We start from the raw sequence: 21,265 nt of genomic DNA on the forward strand, positions 1-21,265 counted from the left end.
CGAGGTATTGTAGGTTAAAGCTGATAAACCAGGTAGTACATAAAAAAGAAAATACTCTTGAATTTTGAAGGTAAGCTAAGTTGTAATGTTTTGCAACTAGTTTTTTTTTCTTTCCCAACACATTAGTGGTCATAGTTTTGCAACTCGTTTTGAAAAACAATGCAAGAAGAGAAAGAGAAAACAAAGTGTATGTTGGAAATATTAAAGTCTTTCATGTAGCTAAAATTTTTTATGTAGCTACTATTTTGAAGATATGCTGAGCAGTTTTTATTTCAATACATTTCTTGTACTTGGATGGGAGAATCAACTATAACAAACACAGTCTGGCATCAACAGCATATTAATAATTTTGTCAGTATAGACTAAAATAGTCCTCATGGGAATTATTCGTTGGCAAAGGATTTAGAAAACAAACACATCTGCAGAGATTCAGCGGAACCAGTAATAGGCCTCCATAGCCTCTGTCGTTTTCTAAAATCAGGTAATTAGTGAAATGGCCCACCTAATGCGTCATGTAGCAAAGGCAGCTGCCTCCTTTTTGCTAGTGTTGAAATTATATTCTTTTTTCTGAAAACTCATAATAAATTATGACTTTCCTTTAAATGACAAATGCTTTGAGTAGTGACCTTCTATTCTGCATCCTAAATGCATTTTATTCATGTGTAGCTGTGTTTTGCTTTCTTGTCTTTTAAATGTTTCAGTGTTTGAACATTCACTTGAGCGATATTTAATCATCACAGTTGGTCAGGGTTGATTACAGTGACTGAAACAGGACCTTGATGTTTTTAGTTTTGATTTTTACCATTTTCAAATCCATCCGGTTTACATTGTGTAATTAGTAGACGTTTACAGATCAGCTTCCTGTCCTAATTGAAGCAAATTGTTACAAACCATTTTTCAGTCTCTTCTAGTTTACAGAAAACCAGATTTACTCTGATGGTCAAAAATATGGTAGTATTTCTGTCTCATTCAAAGGCCTAGAGTTTGTGTCTAGGCAGAAATTACTGAGTATGTCCCCTTATAACTAAATGATGTTTGAAGCTGGTGGTAGAAATGAAAGTCTCTGCATTCAATGTAAAATTTAAGAATTTTACTGAAATTAGAAAAGAGAAAAGTAACCCCTATACTTGCTACTCTACGATAGCATTTACCCCAGTGTTGATCTGGTAGAGCAGGGTGTGAAAACATCCAGGGAGAAAATTTTTTTACCTCACAGGGTCTAGCACCAGCTGATCCAGGCATTGTTGACTCAAAATTCATCTAGTCATCTAGTCTTGGCATCTCCAATTTCCCTCTCCAAATTGTTTATCCTATTTAAGTCCATATTGGAAGCCTATAGAAAATGAACCTAATCAAAGAAGCAAATACTGTTACTGAAAAGGAAGCAGAAAAACACTTCAGTGGCAAAATGGCTGTTCATTTCATTTGGTGTTTCACTGTATTGGTGACCTCAGTAATGGCATGATTATATTTTTCTGAGGCTGATTTGAACTCCACCAGATGCTTCTCATAACTTTTGATGGCTGCTTGAAGCTGTGTTTTTTCCACTGCTCCCAGGATGGCACGGACAATCATATCTATGCCAAGGCCAAGAACAGCAACTCCAATACTACCAAGGAGAGAAGCACCAATTTGAGCTAACACAGTGACCAACTTGTTAATTATGCCAGTTGTGACATTTGAGCCCACAAGTTTAACAGCGACTGCACTGGCTGCAGTTGTAGCTTCTCCCAGGATGACCGAAATAACCTTTTGCACTATTGCAATTTTCTCTGTTTCCTTTTCCTTAATATCCTGAAGTTTTCTATAGAGGGTTGGCTCTAGCTTATCTTTTAGTGCTTCATCAACCTTTTGCAATTCCTTTTGGATTTTCATAATGGCTTGGATGATGATATCACAGTTTTCTTTGATGGTCCCATCTCTTTTCATCTCAATGGAGGCCAGCCTGCACCCCAAGTGCATATTTAGAACCTCAGTCAGCTTATTGGTGACATTGAAGCTGTCAGATAAGCAATCAAGGAGCTGCTGGTGAAGACGATTTACTTCTTGCCGCCTTTTTGGGTTCTCTGGGTAAAGGAAGTCACTTTGGGCCATATTTCCAATATGATCACTGAAAAATAAAATGGTAAATTTTTACTGAAAGTCTTAAAAAATGTCTGCTAACTGCGTAGAAGGGACTAGGAAATCTTTTTCTTCATGCATAGCAAAGAAGCAAGATGCTGTCTAAGGATAATTCCTCAGAACACTCAACAAGTTTTTTTTAAAAGACGGAGTATCGCTGTGTCACCCAGGCTGATGTGCAGTGGTGCGATCTCAGCTCACTGCAACCTCTGCCTCCCAAGTTTAGCAATTCTCCTGCCTCAGCCTCCGGAGTAGCTGGGATTACAGGCATACACCGCCATGCCCGGCTAGATTTTTGTATTTTAGTAGAGACAGGGTTTCACCGTGTTACCCAGGCTGGTCTCCAACTCCTGAGCTCAGGCAATCCACCTGCCTTGGCCTCCCAAAGTGCTAGGATTACAGGCGTGAGCCACTGTGTCCGCCCTCAGCAGGTTCTTTAAAACAGTTATTGTTATGAAATTTGGAGTCAGTGTATGGAAAATGTAGGCAACAGAATACAACCCTTTGATGGATAAATTAAGGTATTAGATTTTGTGGTGGTGAGAAATATTCATCGTTTGTCAAGCATCTGTTTATTAATAAGCATGATTATTTCTAGGTAATATTTAATAACTTTTATTTGAAACAGACCCCAATTTGAAATGCTTAGCTCTTGATTACTAGTGCTCCTTAGTTTCCCCAACCCCTAGTCACCCCGTTGATCACACCTACCAGACTGATTTCTCTAGCATTTGGAGTTAAACTCTAGTCAGGGCCAGATTAATATTAACATCTCTGAATTTACAGGGCTGTTTTTTGTTTTTCAATACTTGGTTATTTTAACTTAAAATATTCAAGTCACTTTATATTTCTCTACAGGCAAGTTATTTGTTTTCTAAACCTAAGGGATATCCAAAGGCAACATGTATATCATGCCAGAATCTTTAACAAATTTTTTCTTGTGATAAGAGTATATATTCAAGACTCTTTGGATTAAAATTTCATGTGGGGAGAAGGTAGGCACTATACAGGGCACAGTGTTAATCAGAGATAATCATGTGATTATTCTCCATTTGCAAAGCTTATAAATTAAGTTATTTAGAATAATATTGCTCTTGGGCAATATTAATACTAAATAGTCTTGGGCAATATTAATACTAAATAGTATTGCACTTGGGCATTATTTAGATAAACTAGAGTGAGCGTCAGAAAAAAATGCCATTTTACAAAAGTATTAAAGAATAAGGGGCCGGGCATGGTGGCTCAGGCCTGTAATCCCAGCACTTTGGGATGCCCAGGCAGGTGAATAACTTGAGGCCAGGAGTTCAAGACCAGCCTGGCCAACACGGCGAAACCCCATCTCTACTAAAAATACAAAAATTATTTGGGTGTGGTGGTGCATGCCTGTAATCCTAGCTACTCTGGAGACTGAGGCAGAAGAATCACTTGAACCTGGAGGTGGAGGTTGCAGTGAGCCAAAATGGTGCCACTGCACTCCAGCCTGGGCAACAGAGTGAGACTTTGTCTCAAAAAAAAAAAAAAAAAAAAAAAGTACTGAGAGTACATCATAGAATGAATAAAATAAACTTGACAAGAGACTTCAGTGTTTGTCCTTTTGGCCTATGGTACCTAACAGTCATGCTCTTCTGTGTTTATTTGGGTGAAAAATCTAAATTTGAGCCAGTAAGAGCACGATGCTACTCAAGATGCATACTTTGAGTAGCCTTCCTATGTAGCTGGTACTTTTTTTTTTTTTTTAATTAAACTCTTGAGAGAAAAGAGAGAAAAAATGGAGTTCTCTATCCATATCCATGTGGAATCGGCACAGTCTCTTTTTGAGTAAACAATATCATAGTTAATTTGGACCCTATGTCTTCTAGCGCTACAGTTCTTATTCTGCTTAAGGGGAACCTCAGAAGCATGGAATGTAGGAATGAAGATTTTTTTCTTTCAAGAAAGTAAACTTGAAAATAACCTATCCTCCAAATCGTATGGATATAATTTGGCAACGGAAAAGAGAAAATTTTTCTGAAATGGTTTAGGAACATAAATAACCATGTATGTTGTTAGATTTAGAAAAATGCACTGGAACCTCCTGGTAAAATAAACTACCATGGTCAGAAATTCATTTTTATCCTTGATTCAAATCCAGCACACATACACATATATACAGGCATGCACACGTGTAACAGACACACATTTCCACAAAACAATACTTAGAAAATTTTCTAATCCAATTCCCTTTAAAGAAATTGCTTGTTGATGATCCAGTAAATATTCTCTAAACTTACAATGGGTTGGAAACTGATTTGCTAAGCACAGATTTGGACTTTGAATTTTCTTTTTTCTTCTAGTAATTTTCCGTTACACGTTTGTCTTTTTTGACTCCTGGTTTTCAGATCTTATTATGAAGTGAAAACTCTAGTTTCTGACTGACAGGAGAAAAATAGCTATATTCCTATTCAGACAGTTAGGTGAGAGGAGTTTTCTTATCCTGAAAAAGTTCAAAATATCTCTAGCAGCTATCATATGCCATTATATGAAGGTATGGTTTCCAGAAAAGGTGGGTGGTTCTATCTACCTCAAGATAAACAAATGGAGAAATGAACCTTCCTCCTGGATGGGAGGCAGAATGCTTCCAAGTGGTCGGCTCCTTTCCAGTTAACTCATTGTTTTAGCACAACTTCACAAATTAATCGTAGAATGTATCTGAAAGACTGAACAGGTGAGCCTTATTTTTTTTCAGAAAATACAATAGAATTCTTCTCCCCCCAGTATTAAAACACCATAAAAACAAAATAGTAAACAGTATGGTACAGGTACAAGAGTCAGTGAATTGATGGAACAAATTAGTCCCCAAAGCAGACCCTTCTATCCATTTAATAATAATAAATTGTAGAATCTCAAATCAATAATAATCGAAATTATTACTCCATAAATGGTCTTGAGTCATGGGCTAGACTTTGGAGTTAAAAATTAATAACAAAATTGTTAGTGTAATATATGTAGAAAATTAAATAATAGCTAGAAGAAAATGGATAATTTTCAAATATCGGTATAGAGTAGGACTTCATAAGCCTAAAACCAATAAAAAAAAGGCACATGCAAAAATTTGACTAACAAAGATGCCCAATGTAAAAAGAACTGAAAACAAGCTGGGGAAAATGCAAAAAAAGTATTGTTATTATTTTCAAAAAGCAGTTCAATCTAATATATAAATAAGCAAACCACCCTGAACAGAGTACAAAAAAATAGTATCTAATAAAATGGTGGGAAAAGTTCAGTCTTACTAGAAATCAAAGTGTAAGACATTGTATGTTTTCAACTAGTAAAGTAATGTTTTTCCTCCTTTTAAGTAGTCTTGCTCTTGCACTTGCAGTCTTAGACTCTTTTTCGTGGGATCTAGACATCATGAACAAAGTTCATGACTTTGTTCCAATAACGAGTTTGGCTAAGAAACATTATGATGTGCTAAGAATTATGTTTCCCTTATAATGAAAAAGGACTTTTATTCTGAGTCAGACTTACCCTCCTAGCTTTTTTCCTTGGGTGGAGAGTGGGGAGGGTTTTCTCGTGCTAACATATCTTCAGCAGGCCTGCCACCATACTTGGTTAGGTATGTCTGAGTTCCAGTTCTGAATACAGCTCAAGGTTATTTCTACACCCCAAATGAGATAAGGAGCACTGGGGAATTAGGAAGAGGAGAGGTGGGGATTGAAGGTGAAACCATTGAATTGTGTTTTGAACAGGCGAAGTTTGAAGAGCTTAGTGAAGAAGGCAATTATTGATTCATTAACAATTCATCTAATAGGTTAGTACCACGTGTAAGGTCATATGCCAGCACCACTCTGCAAAGCATATAAAGATGAAAAAGACATGGTCCTTGCTTTTTTGGAATTTCTAATCTAGTTAGGAAGTTAAGACAGATTTATAACTATAATATCAAGTTGAAAGTAATATGTCATACAAAATTAAAGGTACACTTGGTATTTGACTTGTGCAAATTTGTTTTAAACAACCCACACTTTAATATATAATATATTGGCACTGTGGCCATGTGGAGACATTTAGTCATCTAGTAAGGTTAACAATTTGTAACCTTTCAAGTATTCTTAAATATGTGCTTGACAGTTGAGGAGAGGCTGGGCACCACATAGAGAACCATAGTTGGCAGTGTGCAGTATTTTCGCTATTGCCCTTAACAATTTAGTTCTGACTCCCAAAGTGATTACTCCACTCAGCAAAACAAAAGCCCTGCAATTATTTGGAGTCATCCTTCTTAAAGATTGTAGTTGTTACTCACGCAAGCTTCAAGTGATATTTTACAAACAACCCATAATATTGTGCCCGAGAGGAGTTCTGAGCCATATACTTTCTCCATCTTATTCCATTTTCATTGATGACCTGTCACTTTCAAAGATTGTGGCACCAACAGCAAGTTGTATATTTAATCCAGCTCTAATTAACTACACCTATTGTATGGTAAGTTTGAACTTTTACATAATTTGAATTATCACATGATGGTGTTTCCTGTCAGTAAAAAATTCCACTTGGGGAATTACCATACACTTTTGTACAGAGTTTATGCTATTTGAATATTTTATTGTAGTTATCCATGAAATGGGTTCTGTAGTGCCCTGGAGCAGCCGATGGGGAATTGCTAGACAGCAGGTGGAGCTCTTGGTCTCTGGGACTCCCATTTTTCACCTGGGCCTTTGCTGGACTGGAGCAGCTGTGCTTTCTCTTGCTCTACACATTTGGGCTCTGGGTAGGTAAAATTTTATTTGATGAGAGAGTTCTGTTGCTAAAACAAAGTTTGGAAATTTTTGACTTGTTATTTTATTTAAAAATGACAAAAACATCTGAAAGCGCTGATGTCGTTGGTCAGCACACCTTAAGAAATGAAAATGGAGACAAAGGTTAGCTTGAGATGGATGCTTACTGCACCTAACCTTGTTAATTTTTTTGAATTGAGAAGTCAACATTTAAGATTAAAGAGCATATAAGATATGGTAGAAATATGCTGATAATTGTATCTAAAAGTTAAGGTTTATTTAATGACATCATACAGTTGTTTTAGTTTTTCAGAAAAGGAACCACCTTACAAAATGAAAATGTACTGATCGTCATATGTTCAAATAAAACTCTTCAGGATACTTTCGTGAATAACAGTAGTGCGTTGACTGTCAAGTGCTATTGAACTTAGAAATTAATATCAAAGTGATTAGAGAAAGCTTCATGGAGAATGCAATATATGATTTATACTTTGATAGGTGGTACATTATGGAGAAATTAAAAGTGAACAGTTTGGTAAAACAATTTTTTAATATATACTTATTACCAGTAATAGATACACTTTTTTAAATAGAGGAGGAAAAACACCTATAAACCTACCATTTCACTTTTGATTTTTGTTATTCCTTTTCAAAATTTGTTTATATGCATAAGTATCTTCACAAAGTTATCATAATAGTATAAATAAAATTCATCTTATATTCACTTAACATTTTCCCCTATTTATAGTTTTAAAAATATTTGGCCGGGTGTGGTGGCTCACGCCTGTAATCGGAGCACTTTGGGACGCCGAGGCGGGCGGATCACGAGGTCAGGAGATCGAAACCATCTTGGCTAACACGATGAAACCCCGTCTCTACTAAAAATACAAAAAATTAGCTGGGTGTGGTGGCGGGCACCTGTAGTCCCAGCTACTCGGGAGGCTGAGGCAGGAGAATGGCGTGAACCTGGGAGGCGGAGCTTGCAGTGAGCCAAGATCGCGCCACTGCACTACGGCCTGGGCGACAGAGCGAGACTCTATCTCAAAAAAAAAAAAAAATTATTGGTGACGTATACTGTTCCCTATCTTTACCCTAGTTTAATAAATCTAAAATTGTTTCACTATCACAAATAATATTCTAATGAGCATTTTGATACCCACAGATTTTTTTTCCTCCATTATCTGGATTATTTCCTCAGCATAAGTACCTAGAAGAATTACATAATTAGTGGCATAAGTCATGGGAATTAAATTTTTATTACTTTTGATATGTATCATAAATTGCATTCCAGATAAATTTTTATAGCAGGATACTGAGTATCCTGCTATAAAATTTTTATAATTTTTATTTTAGATTCAGGAGGTACATACGCAAGTTTGTTCCCTGACTATACTGTGTGTTGCTGAGGTTTGGGTGTGAGTGATCCTGTCACCCAGATACTGAGTATAGTGCTGGTATCTTTCTAAGTCAAAGATAGTCCTGTTTAAATATTGTTGATTTGGGAAATGTAAGGTTAAATTTCAAAAAGAGAATTTCTTGCCTATTTGGAAATACATACTGAAAACATTTAAGATGAAATGAAATGGTCTCAGATTTGTTCACAAATAATCTGGAAAGAATAGTGGGGTAGAGTTATAGAGGAAAAAAGATTGGCCTTGTTTTGATAATTTTTAAAGCTGAGTTATGGGTACATGGGAGTTTATTATATTATTGTCTCCACTTCTGTGTATGTTTGAACTTTTCTTATAACAAATAAAAAAGAAAGAAAAAGAAAAACATGACCCCGTCTAAACCTCTGATGTTTAGTCATTAGTGCTCTCTGAGGTTTTACATTTCTTCTTGGTGTCACTTTTCTTCACTGTCCAAACGGGATTTTGCCATCATGCACAGTTCCCTTATTTGGGAGCGTGGAAATAGGGTATAGGTAAAGTCAGGAGCTTTTCAGGAGAAAATAACAGCTTCTAACTAGTTCTGAGTCTCCTTTAATTCAAAAATCTGTGGCCTTTAATTAAAACAAAAATCGATCATGATGTGATGATATACTTTCTGATATAAATTCATTTAAAAAATGTTTCTGACCAGAAAGAAGAATATTAAAGTCATTCATCAGCATTTATCAAGTGCTCACTGGTGAAGCCTCTACTGTATCCCTTGAGGCATTTGAAAAAGACAATGTTCCTTGCCCTGAAGACGATAACAGCCAGTTTGGAGACACACAGCAAATGCTCAGAGATATTTAGATATAACATAATTTATGAAGGAGTATAAGTACTATACATTAACCAGTATTAGATTCCACATTCATTCTTTCATAGATAGGTACTGAGTGCCTATATTAATGACATAGAAGGAAATGTTACTATCCATATAAACTTCACACATTCACACAGGTATCATTTTATCCTTAATCCTTCTTAAAATTGATGTCTTTACTGCTTCTCTTCCACTCTAACTTAATCAGTCCTAGAAATTGTTAATTTTCTTCCTTCTCTGCTGTCTTCAGAGAAGGCACCAGGAAAGGTTCCTTCCAAATCACAAGGAACATGTCATGGGATCCTCTTATAACAAAGCTGTTTTTTTACTTTATTTTATTTATGGTTAGGATTCAAGACTGACGGGCTAATTCAAATTCCTCCTACTACTGAGAAACAGTATTATATCAATACTAATAGAAATATCCATGTTGCTTACCTTGCTGTGTTTCTGAGTTCCGTGGTCCCAGCAGTTGTTTAGGAGTATTGTTAAAGTGCTTTTTCGTCTGGTTTCATCTGGATATTTCTGATGGAATGTGATGACTTACAGACTTTGCTAGTCTCTGCTGGGTCCCTCTGCCTGTCTGGTTTATAGGCTATTTCTACATGGCTTGGACCTCAGAATTCCTTCATTTGCTATTAATAAAAACTTAGTATATAGTATTAAGTTATGCAAATTGGAAGACTAATAGTGTGTAAAACATTTTTAAATTTCTGTTCTTTAATGGACTTTTTATTGTTGAGAAGTGCTATATAACTGAGCTAATTCAATTTAGTAGAGAAGATGGCTCTTTGATTGCAGCTCTCAGATTTTGGGGTTTTATCTTGTCAACGATTTCAGATATTAAATTTCTTTTAGCTTCTGTTGCATTTGCACCTCTAACTGTTGCTGATTATTTAAATTCTCAAGATATATAAATGCAGTTACTTGCATCCAATTTTTTTTCTCTTCTTTCCAGCTAGGAGTTCTCCTCTTTTCACTCTTTCTCTTCCTATGTTGGTAAATTGTCTTGACAATATAAAAACCTTAAAGTCCAACTTGACTCTTTTCCCTGAACATTCAGATCAGAGTCTTCCCTGCTGCTTCTTCTGGCTTCAGTCTTCAGACCGGTTAATTCCTCCGCAGCAAAGACACCTGAGTCGCAGGGAAATCACTCAGCCCCAGTGTAACTTAGTGAAAGACAGCAGGCTTTACACTCAGACAGTCCTGGTTTTGTGTACTCCAAGTACCACTTACTAGTCATGTAATCCTAAGAAAGTCACTTAGCCTCTCTAAGTTTTCCCATTGGTGTAATATGATTATTAGTTAATAATTTATGGATTTTCATAAGGTTTAAATGGGATAGTGTTTATAAAGTAATTGGCATAGTGGCTGATATGTGGCAAAATCTTATGAAATGGTAGCTATTCATGTATTAACAACAGTATCTCCTGGTGGAGGGGAGAGGAGAATGGATGGGTACAGGATACAGAATCAAAATGCCAGACAGGCAGACAGGAGACTTTAAAATCTAAAGATGCTGCCCTGTGATCCTAAAGAAGGGCTAAGTGGGGTCACTTTTCTACTTTTGTCCCAGTGGATCATCTTGCCCTTGATGTATCCAGGGCCCCACCACGTATGGATGTGTGGCCCCACCACTTACGGATATCTGAACTAGGTATGGATGTTAAGTAGGATTTTAATAGATGTTTGGGGAGGATGGCGGTATAGAGGAGATAATACAGATGGAGGGAACACTGAGAGCAAAGGAGCTGAACCAAAAATTGTAGAACATTTTCGGGGGACAAAATCCACCATGCTGGTAATACAGGGTGTAAGTGGGAGCAGTTAAGGGAAGGTAAGTCATGGAAAATTGAAAATAGTTTGTAGATAGCCTTAAATGTCATGCTAGGAAATAGTATTTCATTCTGTAGGTAATAATGAACCATTAAAAAATCCTTTTAATTATGGGGTAATATTTGGAGATTTGGATTTCAGGAAGGGTAAGTTATGTAAACTTGATTAGTAAGTGTGGACAATAAAGCGTGAGTCACCAACTCCATTGCCTACAGTATCTGGACAAAATATGTCTGTGTTTTACCCTGTCTTAAAACAGTTGCATTTTGTTTCTGAAGAGGCTATTGTTGAAAAGTACCATTTAACCCACTTGTTCCTAAGGTGTTTGTTTCTCTCCTATTTCTACCCTTCTTAACATTTATTGCCTACTCATCCACTCCTTTCTCTCCTACCACATAGCAGCCTAAGTGGAGTTGCCAAAATTAAGGATAAACAGTAACAATGCAAAATAATTATCAGAGAAGAACTAGAAGCAATATTGACTTCATACTGAGCTCCCTAATCAACTTGAACTTCTTTTTTCTGCAATCAGTTTCTCAGGTTGAAAACTTGAACTTCTTAAATCTTTCTGACTACTAAAGCCAGTATTGATGTCAAGTCAATAGTCAGAACTGAACCTTAGGAAGGAGGCAAATTTTCTTAGTGTAGATCTTGGAGTCAGGGTGGTTTTAGGGAATCAGGAAGGCTGATTTGACAAGTTTCACTGCTGGATTGACAGTGGTGGGAAATGAGAGTGAAAGCAATAATATCTCCAAACTTATCTGCATGTAGCTCTCACTTGATAGTTTCTTTTATTTAGAATGCTTTATTTTCCCTTTTATCCTAAAGCTCATCCCCTTCTTTTCCTAAAATCTCTGCTCAAAAACCATGTATTACATGACCCTGAATAACCTGTCTGATTCAATTATGATTGTTTCAACAATTTGCCAGCACTTATGAATGTTGCACTTAAAAAAAAATCAACCAAACCTAAAAATAATCACCTTTTTGACCCAATAGCCTACTTTATCTTTCTTCTTCACAGTTAGACTTCCCAGTTGGGTAGTATACATGCATTGCCTCTACTTCATCTTCTCCATTTATTTTCCAATATTTATACTAGCTTCTGTACATATTCCTGCCTCTTGCAAAATTGCTTTTCTAGCATTGCCAATGACATTGTAATGACTAAACGAAAGAAATAATTTACAGTGTTTATCATACTTGTGGCATTTGAAATTGCTGATAAGGTCTTTAAATTTTCTCTCTTTTTTTTGAGACAGAGTCTCACTCTGTCGCCCAGGCTGGAGTGCAGTGGTGCCATCTTGGCTTACTGCATCCTCTGCCTCCCAGGTTCAAATGATTCTCGTGTCTCAGCCTCCTGAGTAGCTGGGATTAGAGGCATGTGCCACACCCAGCTAATTTTTGTATTTTTTAGTAGAGACAGGGTTTTGCCATGTTGGGCAGGCTGGTCTCCAACTCCTGGCCTTAAATGATCTGCCTGCCTCGGTCTCCCAAAATGTTGGGATTACACTAAAATAAAATACTTAAATATAAACACTTAAATATAAATCAAAGAATATATGAGCCACCATGCCCGGCCAATTTATCGCTTTTTCTTTAATGGATATGTTTTGGTGTCATACATATCAAACAAAGGACTAATCAGCTAACCAAAAGTTACAAGATTTTCTTCTGTATTTTCTTCTGTTTTATGGTTTTATGTTTTTATATTCATGTCCCATTTTGAGTTAATTTATGTATGTATATGGTATGACATAAAATCAAGGTTTATGTTTTTGCATATGGGTATCAGGCTTTTCCAGTACCATTCATTGAAAAACTCTAAACTTTCTTTTTTTGTTGTTGTTATATCTTTGTTTTTTGTTTTTATTTATTTCTTCCAAAAAAGTAGGGGGATACATGTGCGAAAATGCAGGTTTGTTACACAGGTATACATGTGCCATAGTGGTTTGCTGTACCTATTGACCCCTCCTTTAAGTTCCCTCCCCTCGCCCCCCACTGCCCAACTGGCCTTGGTGTATGCTGTTCCCCTCTCTGTGTCCATGTGTTCTCATTGTTCAACTCCCACTTACGAGTGAGAACACGCAGTGTTTGGTTTTCTGTTCCTGTGTTAGTTTGCTGAGGATGATGGCTTCTAGCTTCATCCATGTCCCTGCAAAGGACGTGATCTCATTCCTTTTTATGGCTGCATGGTATTCCATGGTATATATGTAACACATTTTCTTTATGCAGTCTATCATTGATGGGCATTTGGGTTGATTCCATGTCTTTGCTATTGTAAATAGTGCTGCAATTAACATACATGTGCATGTGCCTTTATAGTAGCATGATTTATAATCCTTTGGGTATATACCCAATAATGGGACTGATGGGTCAAATAGTATTTCTGGTTCTATATCCTTGAGGAATTGCCATACTGTCTTCCACAATGGTTGAACTAATTTACATTGCCACTAACAGGGTAAAAGCATTCCTATTTCTCCACACCCTTGCCAGCATCTGTTGTTTCCTGACTTTTTAATAATCTCCATTCTGACTGGCATCAGATGGTATCTCACTGTGGTTTTGATTTGCATTTCACTGATGATCAATGATGTTGAGCTTTTTTTTTTATACATTTGTTAGTCGTGTAAAGATCTTCTTTTGAGAAGTGGCTGTTCATATCCTTTGCCCACTTTTTGATGGGGTTGTAAATTTGTTTAAGTTCCTTGTAAATTCTGGATATTAGACCTTTATCATGTAGGTAGATTGCAAAAAATTTCTCTCATTCTATAAGTTGCCTGTTCACTCTGATGATAATTTCTGTTGCTGTGCAGAAGCTCTTTAGTTTAATTAGATCCCATTTGTCAATTTTTGCCTTTTGTTGCAATTGCTTTTGGCATTTTTGTCATGAAGTCTTTGCCCATGCCTATGTCCTGAATGGTATTGCCTAGGTTTTCTTCTAGGGTGAAAACACCTACACTTTCTATGTTAAATTGCCTTTGCATCTTTGTTAAAAATAAATTGACTGGCCAGGCGCGGTTTCTCATGCCTGTAATCCCAGCACTTTGGGAGGCTGAGGCGGGCAGATCATGAGGTCAGGAGATGGAGACCATCCTGGCCAACATGATGAAACCTCATCTCTACTAAAATACAAAAAAATTAGCTGGGCGTGGTGGTGCGTGCCTGTACTCCTAGCTACTTGGGAGGCTGAGGCAGGGGAATCGCTTGAATCCGGTGGTGGGCGGAGGTTGCAGTGAGCTGAGATTGCGCCGCTGCACTCCAGCCTGGTGACAGAGCAAGACTCTGTCTCAAAAAAAAAAAAAAAAAAAAAAAAAAAAAACAATTGACCACATCTGTGGGTCTTTTTCTAGACTTTCTGTTCTGTTAGGTTGGTCTACATATCACCAATACCACACTGTCTTGATTACTGTAGTATATCTTAATATTAGATTGTGTGAGTCCTCTAACTCTGTTCCTTTAGAAAAATCTTTGTCTATTCTTGTTCCTTTACATTTACATATATATTCTAGAATTCACTGTTCTGTATCTATAAAGAATCTTGGTGGCATTTTTTATTGTGATTGCATTAATTCTGTGGGGCAATTTGGGAAAAATTGACATCTTAACTACATAAGTCTTTCAATCCATGGACAGAGTTTGAGTTGACATCTTTGCTATATAGAGTCTTTCAGTTCATGGACAGAGTTTGTCTCTCCATTTATTTACATTTTCTTTGATTTTTTTTACTTCAGAATTTTATTTTTTTAAAATCTTAGTGCACAGATTATGCACATATATTCTTAGATTTATATTTAAGTATTTTATTGAGAGAGTATTATAAATGATACTTATAAAAATGATTGGTTCCCTATTGTTCATTCCTAGTGAATAGAAAACAATGGATATTTGAATGCTGACCTTGCATCTGCTAAAATTACTAATAGCTCTAAGAATTTTTGTGTAGATTCCTTGGGATTTTGTATGTAGATATCATGTTGTCTACAGAGGTAGTTTTATCTCTTCCTTCTCAATTTGAATATTTTCTTTTTCTTGTCCCACATCACTTTCTAGGATTTCCAGTATGATATTAAATAGAACTAGCGAAAGTGGACATACCTGACTAATTCCCAATCCTGGGGGGTAGCAACTAGTCTTTTATTATGTTAGCTGTGGTTCTTTGTAAGAGCCCTCTATGATTAAGGAAGTTTTCTTATATTCCAGTTTGCTAAGAATTTTTATTATTAATGTATATTGAATATTTAAAAATGCCTTTTCTGCATCTACTGATATGATCATGTGGTTTTTCTTGTTTAGTTTGATTTTTTAATGTTGAACTAACCTTACATTTTTGGGATACACCTTAAATTGGTTGCAATGTATTATTCTTTTTATACATTTTTGGATTGGATTTGATAATATTTTGTTGAGGATTTTTATGTCTATGTTCTTAAGGAATATTGGTCTAGAGTTTTCTTATTTTTCTACAATGGTAGCCTTATAAAATGAGTTGAGAGATATTCTCCCTTCTGTTTTCTGGAGGGTATTGTATAGAATTGTTATTCTTTTTTAAATGTTTGTTTGAATTCACCAGTGAAACCATCTGTGCCTTGATTTTCTCTTGTAGAAGGTGTTTAACTACAGATGCAATTTCTTTAAGAAGTATAGGTTTATTTAAGTTTTCTGTTTCTACTTGGAGGAGTTTCCATAGCTTGTGTCTTTTAAGGGAATAGGCCTATTTTATTTAGATTGTTGAATTTATGCACTCAGAGTTGTTTATAGTGTTCTCTCATTATCCTTTTTATGTCTGTAGGGTCATAGTGACATCTCATTATTTACATTGGTAATTTGTGTTCTCTCTCCTTTTTTTTTGGTCAATCTGGCTTTAAGTTTATTGGTTTTTCTTTAAACACCTTGTAGTTTTGTTGGATTTTATCTGTTTTTTCTGTTTTCAATTTGACTGATTTCTACTCTTTATTATTTTTTTCCTTTTGCTTACTTTGAATGTTTGCTCTTTCTGTTCTAACTTCTTAAGATAGAAGTTAAAATTATTCGTTTTATATCTTCCTTTCTAATATAAACACTTAATCTACAGATTTCTCTCCAAACACTGCTTTAGTTTCGTCCCACAGATTTTGATATATTTTCATTTTCATTCAGTTCAAAATAATTTCTATATTTTTGTGACTTCTTTTTTGAGCCACAGATTATTTAAGGGTGTGTTAATTTACAATATTTTGTAATTTTTCCTGTATCTTCTTTGTTGACTTCCATTTTAATTCTATTAAGAGAACATTTATTGTCTTTTACATATATGAAAAAAACTGCTGGAATTTTTAATTGGAATTGTGTTGTATTTATAAGTTAATTTGAGGAGTACTGACATCTTAGCAATATTGAGTGTTTTGGCCCCTTAACAATATATATCTTTCTATTTATTTAGGTCCTTCCTAATTTTTCTCAGCAATATTTTACAGTTGTAAGTGTAGAGATATTTCATTTCTCTTGTCAGATTTATCTATAAATATTTCTTATTTTTAATGATATTGTAAAGGTCATTGTTTTAATTTCAATTTCTGATTTTTATTTTGTTGCTAGTATATAGAAATACAATTGATTTTGTACATTTGATCTTGTATTTTTCAACCTTGTGAAACTTAATTAGTTCTAGAAATGCATATTTAATGTAATTATTGATATGCTTAGATTAAGTGTAACATTTAATCTTAGTTTTCTGTTTTTCTGTTGTGTTTTTCAAATTTCTCTGTTTTCCTTTTCAAGCCATCTTTTGAGTAATATAAGTAGTTACTTAAATAATTTTGAAATTTCATTTTAATTTGCCTATTGATGAAAATCTGAATTAGTATCCTAGGGCTGCTGTCACAAATTATCTCACACTTAGTGATTTTAAACAACAGAAATGTACCCTCTCAGCGTTCTCAAGGCTGGAAGGCTGAAGTCAAGCAGGACCTCTCTCCCTCTTTGTTCTTTGCTTCTACCAGCTCTGGTGGCCATGATCATCCCTTAAGGTGGGGCCACATCACTTCCATTTCTGCTTCTGTGGCCCCCTTGTTTCCTGCTCTGTTTTTAATGGTTACTCTAGAGATTATAATATACTTCCACACTTCACACAATCTACTTAGAATTAATATTTTATCACTTCAAGTAAAATCAAGAAGTCTTTTAGCTACATAAGTCTCCTTACCCTCTCTCCTTTATGATGTAATTGTCGTATACATTAAGTCTACATGCATTGAAAATCCCAACAGTGCCATTTTTTGGTTATAATTTTTGCTTCTTTCTGTGGTCTGCCACCCGCTATTTGATTCCCGGGGGTCCCCTTTCCTGGTGTTCTGGCTAGAAAACAATTTCAGCTCTTCCCATTGCAACTGGTTCTCACCTTGGGGCAAAGCAGTGAGAGAAAGAAGCCTGCAAGGTCACTACCACCATCCCTGCACCACAGTTGCTTCTGCCTAGGGTAGAGTGGGAAGAGTGAAAAGGGGTCCACTCCGTAAGGACAGCCTTTTCACTGCCAGTTGGCAGGGGTAGGGGCAAAGGACTGGCTGACCTCTGCTATACTTGTGAGGTGTGTGTGGGGGTGGGGTTGGGAGTAGGGGATGGGGGTGGGTGGCACTGCTGTTACTTGTTAACACTCGAAGTCAAAAGTGTTTGGGGCTGCCTCTGCTCATGACTAGTTGGGGGCAGACAGAGGGTGGGGTGGGGGAGGCTACCATTTTGTTGCTGGCCACTAGATCAAAAGGGATCTGCCTGGCAGAGGCCCCTGCTCCTGATTTGCTATGTAGAGTGGGTTTATTCTGGAGCTTTCCCTGTTTGGGCTTGTTCACAGTTCTAATTCCAGGCTGCCCTAGAGCCCAAGGTGGGATATATAGGAAGCAGGAGAAGACAAACGGCAACAACAACAACAACAACAAACACAGAAAAACACACCCTCAAACAAAAAGTCAGAGCTTCATTGCTTTATTGTCCTTTAAATGCTGTACTCCCTACTTCCTTGGCCTTCTGTCATCCCCCTTTCAGAATTATCTGATAGTGATTTTATATATTCAGTCCAGGATTTTTAGTTGTAATCAGTAGGAAAGATCGGATGGAGTGTGCTTAGTCTACCTTAACTGGAACAAGAGCCCCTATATGTAATTTGTAATGCTTTATCCAGTATTTTTCACTACATTGAATAGTTAAGGGTAGTATCCTTGAGTGAAGTGTAATTCAATATATCAATGTATCCATATATTCGGGATCCTGCACACAGTATTTGATATGTGGTATAAATTCGGTGATACAACCCTATTCTACCCTGTTTTAATTATTTTTGTTATTATTTTTATTGAAGCACAGTACCATTTTTGTTTTGATGTTTGTATAGCTTTCCTGCCCTTGGCAGGAGGAATTATCTTCATATTTAGACTATACTTTCAGTTTCTTTATGGTTGCCAAATTGACTTTTAGTTTTCATTTGGATTACTGCTTTGCTTTGCAGTGCTGGAACTTCTTTGTTGGAGAAATGTCTTCAGAGTCAGAAAAGGATAAAGAGAGACTGATTCAAGCTGCCAAAATGTTCTTCTTTCATGTACAAGATCTTGCTTCTGTCACAAACACCCTGACTGAATTGTTTAACCGCAGTATGAATACTCAAATCCTTTTGATGGCTGTGAAAAACAATAGTAACATTAAGGATTTTTTTGAGCAAATGCTCAAAATTTTTAAGGAGATGCAATCTGTAGTGGATGCAAGACATGACAAAATTCAAAAGGAGTCTTTATGTTCCAAGGTTGCAATGGCCATGTGCTCTGTGGTTCAGAAGAGTACCAATGTAGAGGAGTTGCATCAGTCAGCTAAAGAAGTATTCAAAAGTGCCTATACACCAGTCATCATCTCTGTGCTAAACAGCAGTAACATCCTTGGGAGACTGGAATCTTCTCTTTTACACTTGATGAAATTCCCCATCATGAATCTTCAATTAAGTGACTTCTATACAGAAGACACCAAAGAGCAATCAGATGTCACCACATCTGAGAGAAGCAGGAGTCCAGGTTCTTCCAAAACCACTATGATAGACACCTTGAAAAAACTGCAGGATGTACTAAAAACTGAGGATTCCAGAAATCCCACAAAGTCAGCAGCAGATTTGTTGGAACAAATTGTCAAGGCTATGGGACCAATCTTAGAGATTCTCCAAAAAGCCATAAAGACTATGGAAATGAATATTTCTGTGTTTAAGAAAGCCAGTGACAAGTAGGGATGCAACAGAAATGTTCATTTCTGTCAGAAAACTATTTAAAATGTTATGGTTTTTCATAGTGATTTCTAAGATCTTTTGGTGCCAAACATGTGCTATGTTAGAACATAAGTACACAAAAGTCATCTGGCAAAACATTTACCTGTAGTTTTGCTTTATTAAAATAAAAAGAAATAATTAAGAAAGCCTGTTTGAAATGTCAGTCACTAAGAAGAATATATTGTTGAAAAAAACAAAGTGGTATTACATTTGAGGATGTTTCTAAATATTGTGTTTCATCTTAAAGCATAATTAAAACAACCCTAAAGTAGTTCCCACTCTTAACTATTCTATTTCCAGTGAGAAATCCAGGTAAACTGTAAATATCATTAGATAGACAATCTAGGCCTGGGAAACAAAATAAACTCAACTTTTGTCACTCATATACCAATTTCTATATACTTCAGTACCTTGACAATCAGAAGCCATCACTAAATATTTTAAATATGATTCATAAGTGAGAACAGTGAATGAGCAATAATAGACTTTTCTTGCTTATGTGAGTAAGACCAGAGCAGATAGTTCATTCTCACTTGTCTCGTGAGGTCTTATGATTAGAAAATACTAGAGGTGGAAAAATGGAAGTACTCTAGCCTTTCACAAAGAAAAGACTTTCACAAGGAAAACACTTGCAGAAGTAGGATATCTGAGAGGTGCTTGTATTTAAAGAAATGAGATAGGGCAGTCTCTTTGTCTACCATAAGTCTTTGGTTCTCATGCATTGTAAATGAGTGTGTACTCCTAAGATTGGCCTTGAAGTTAACTATTTCACATGATACCTGATAGAACTCTGTTGAGAATAGGAAAAGCAATAATAACTCCAAGCCAAAGCCATCATTGTAATTACTATTGTCATTTAAAATAAGGAATCCCTTCTCCATCCTCAGATAATTTCAAAATGTTTGGTAGGGAGGGTCAAGTGGATTTTGACCATTACCAGAGCTTGGAGGTCCTGGAAAAAATGATGAGTTTCAATACATTAACTCTCATTTTCTCTCCACAGCAAAGCTGAAACCTTGCTTATTTGTAATAGGTTTCTATTAAGAACTCTATTATTTTGAAGAGGATGTTAAATTGATTCATTTGCTACCATACACATACACATACACATACACACACACACACACACACACACACACAGAGGGTGAGGGTGAGGGAGAGGAGAAGGGAGACAGGACTGTCACTTTGCTACTTTTTCTGGACCTGTATGTGTCTAGGGTTTCAATCTCCTTTTAGTCTTAGGATTATGTTTCAGAATGTTGGATGCAACAGCTAGGGGGATTCATATGGAAATGAATGAGACAAGGACCAAGACAAGTCTTGGTGTAGAGTCTTTCTGTAAAGTGACTGGAAGAATCGCTGGTGGCAGTTCACAGGAAGTCCTTGCCAGATGCCAATGGGAATGACAACCAGGGTGTTAGAGATTGGAAGTGCCCACTTCAATAAAGATGAGTGGTCTTCCAGTGCTGGTGGCTATTGTTAGGCTGGTGATCTCTTACAGTGTTTCACATTTTCCCACCACTGGGTACCACCAGTCTGACCACTCTAATGACATCATGTCTGCTGCTGCCTCCTGGCTTCTGGAAATACTGAGGAAAAGCTGTATTTTTTTCTCAAACCTATTACTCACATTTAATGTTTCTCTCAAATACTTTGGTTTTGGGTTCCTCTCATTTTCTCTAATATCCTTCAGTTTTTGAAGAACAAAGTGGGGTGTGTTTCTATACTATGCCTTGTCTCATTCCTCTTCTAGGCTGTGAGCATGGGATGGCCTAGCTGTTTGAATGAATCATCAGTAGGGAGGAAAAAGTGAACTGCCACACAATACAACACATGATCATTTACTATTAAAAAAATGAAATACTATTATACTTGTAATTTTTTTTCTTATTAGTCGCCAGTGTTTGCTGCATCTTGGTATTTCTGAAAGCACCTAATTCAATAAATGCTTGTTGAATTTTACCAAATCAAGAGCTAGTTCATTCAGTGTAAATCAATTTGATTCATATTATTAGACAACTCA

General features: G+C 36.3%; 2 protein-coding genes across 7 annotated transcripts in view; one reads left to right on the forward strand and one right to left on the reverse strand.

Annotated features, from left to right (window-relative positions):
- The window catches only part of C10H12orf60 (chromosome 10 C12orf60 homolog), a 24,296-nt gene extending 3,089 nt beyond the window's left edge, over positions 1-21,207 (forward strand). For 2 of the 6 annotated variants that reach the window (XM_054444581.2, XM_054444580.2), the window contains exon 2: positions 18,445-21,207. In XM_054444581.2, coding sequence (XP_054300556.1) covers positions 18,469-19,203 — 735 coding nt within the window. In that variant the 5' untranslated portion in view covers positions 18,445-18,468 and the 3' untranslated portion in view covers positions 19,204-21,207. Of the gene's footprint in view, positions 1-5,889; positions 5,912-7,628; positions 7,705-18,444 lie in introns of those variants that run through there. The other 4 variants (XM_054444583.2, XM_054444582.2, XM_054444586.2 and 1 more) reach the window with 3 other exon arrangements.
- On the reverse strand, positions 67-9,668 carry SMCO3 (single-pass membrane protein with coiled-coil domains 3). The gene is made up of 2 exons (XM_054444587.2): positions 9,567-9,668; positions 67-2,110 (listed from the first exon to the last, which is right to left on the reverse strand). The coding sequence occupies exon 2, from the start codon at positions 2,092-2,094 to the stop codon at positions 1,417-1,419; it is 678 nt and encodes a 225-aa protein (XP_054300562.1). The 5' UTR covers positions 2,095-2,110; positions 9,567-9,668; the 3' UTR covers positions 67-1,416.
- Positions 21,208-21,265: the final 58 nt, after the last annotated feature.

This window comes from Pongo pygmaeus, chromosome 10, assembly GCF_028885625.2.
Source record: "Pongo pygmaeus isolate AG05252 chromosome 10, NHGRI_mPonPyg2-v2.0_pri, whole genome shotgun sequence".
Classification (NCBI taxonomy): domain Eukaryota; kingdom Metazoa; phylum Chordata; class Mammalia; order Primates; family Hominidae; genus Pongo; species Pongo pygmaeus.

What these genes read in the sequence shown, in the direction of transcription:
- SMCO3 (XM_054444587.2), bottom strand. Translation starts at nt 2,094, where the DNA reads ATGGCCCAAAGTGACTTCCTTTACCCAGAGAACCCAAAAAGGCGGCAA.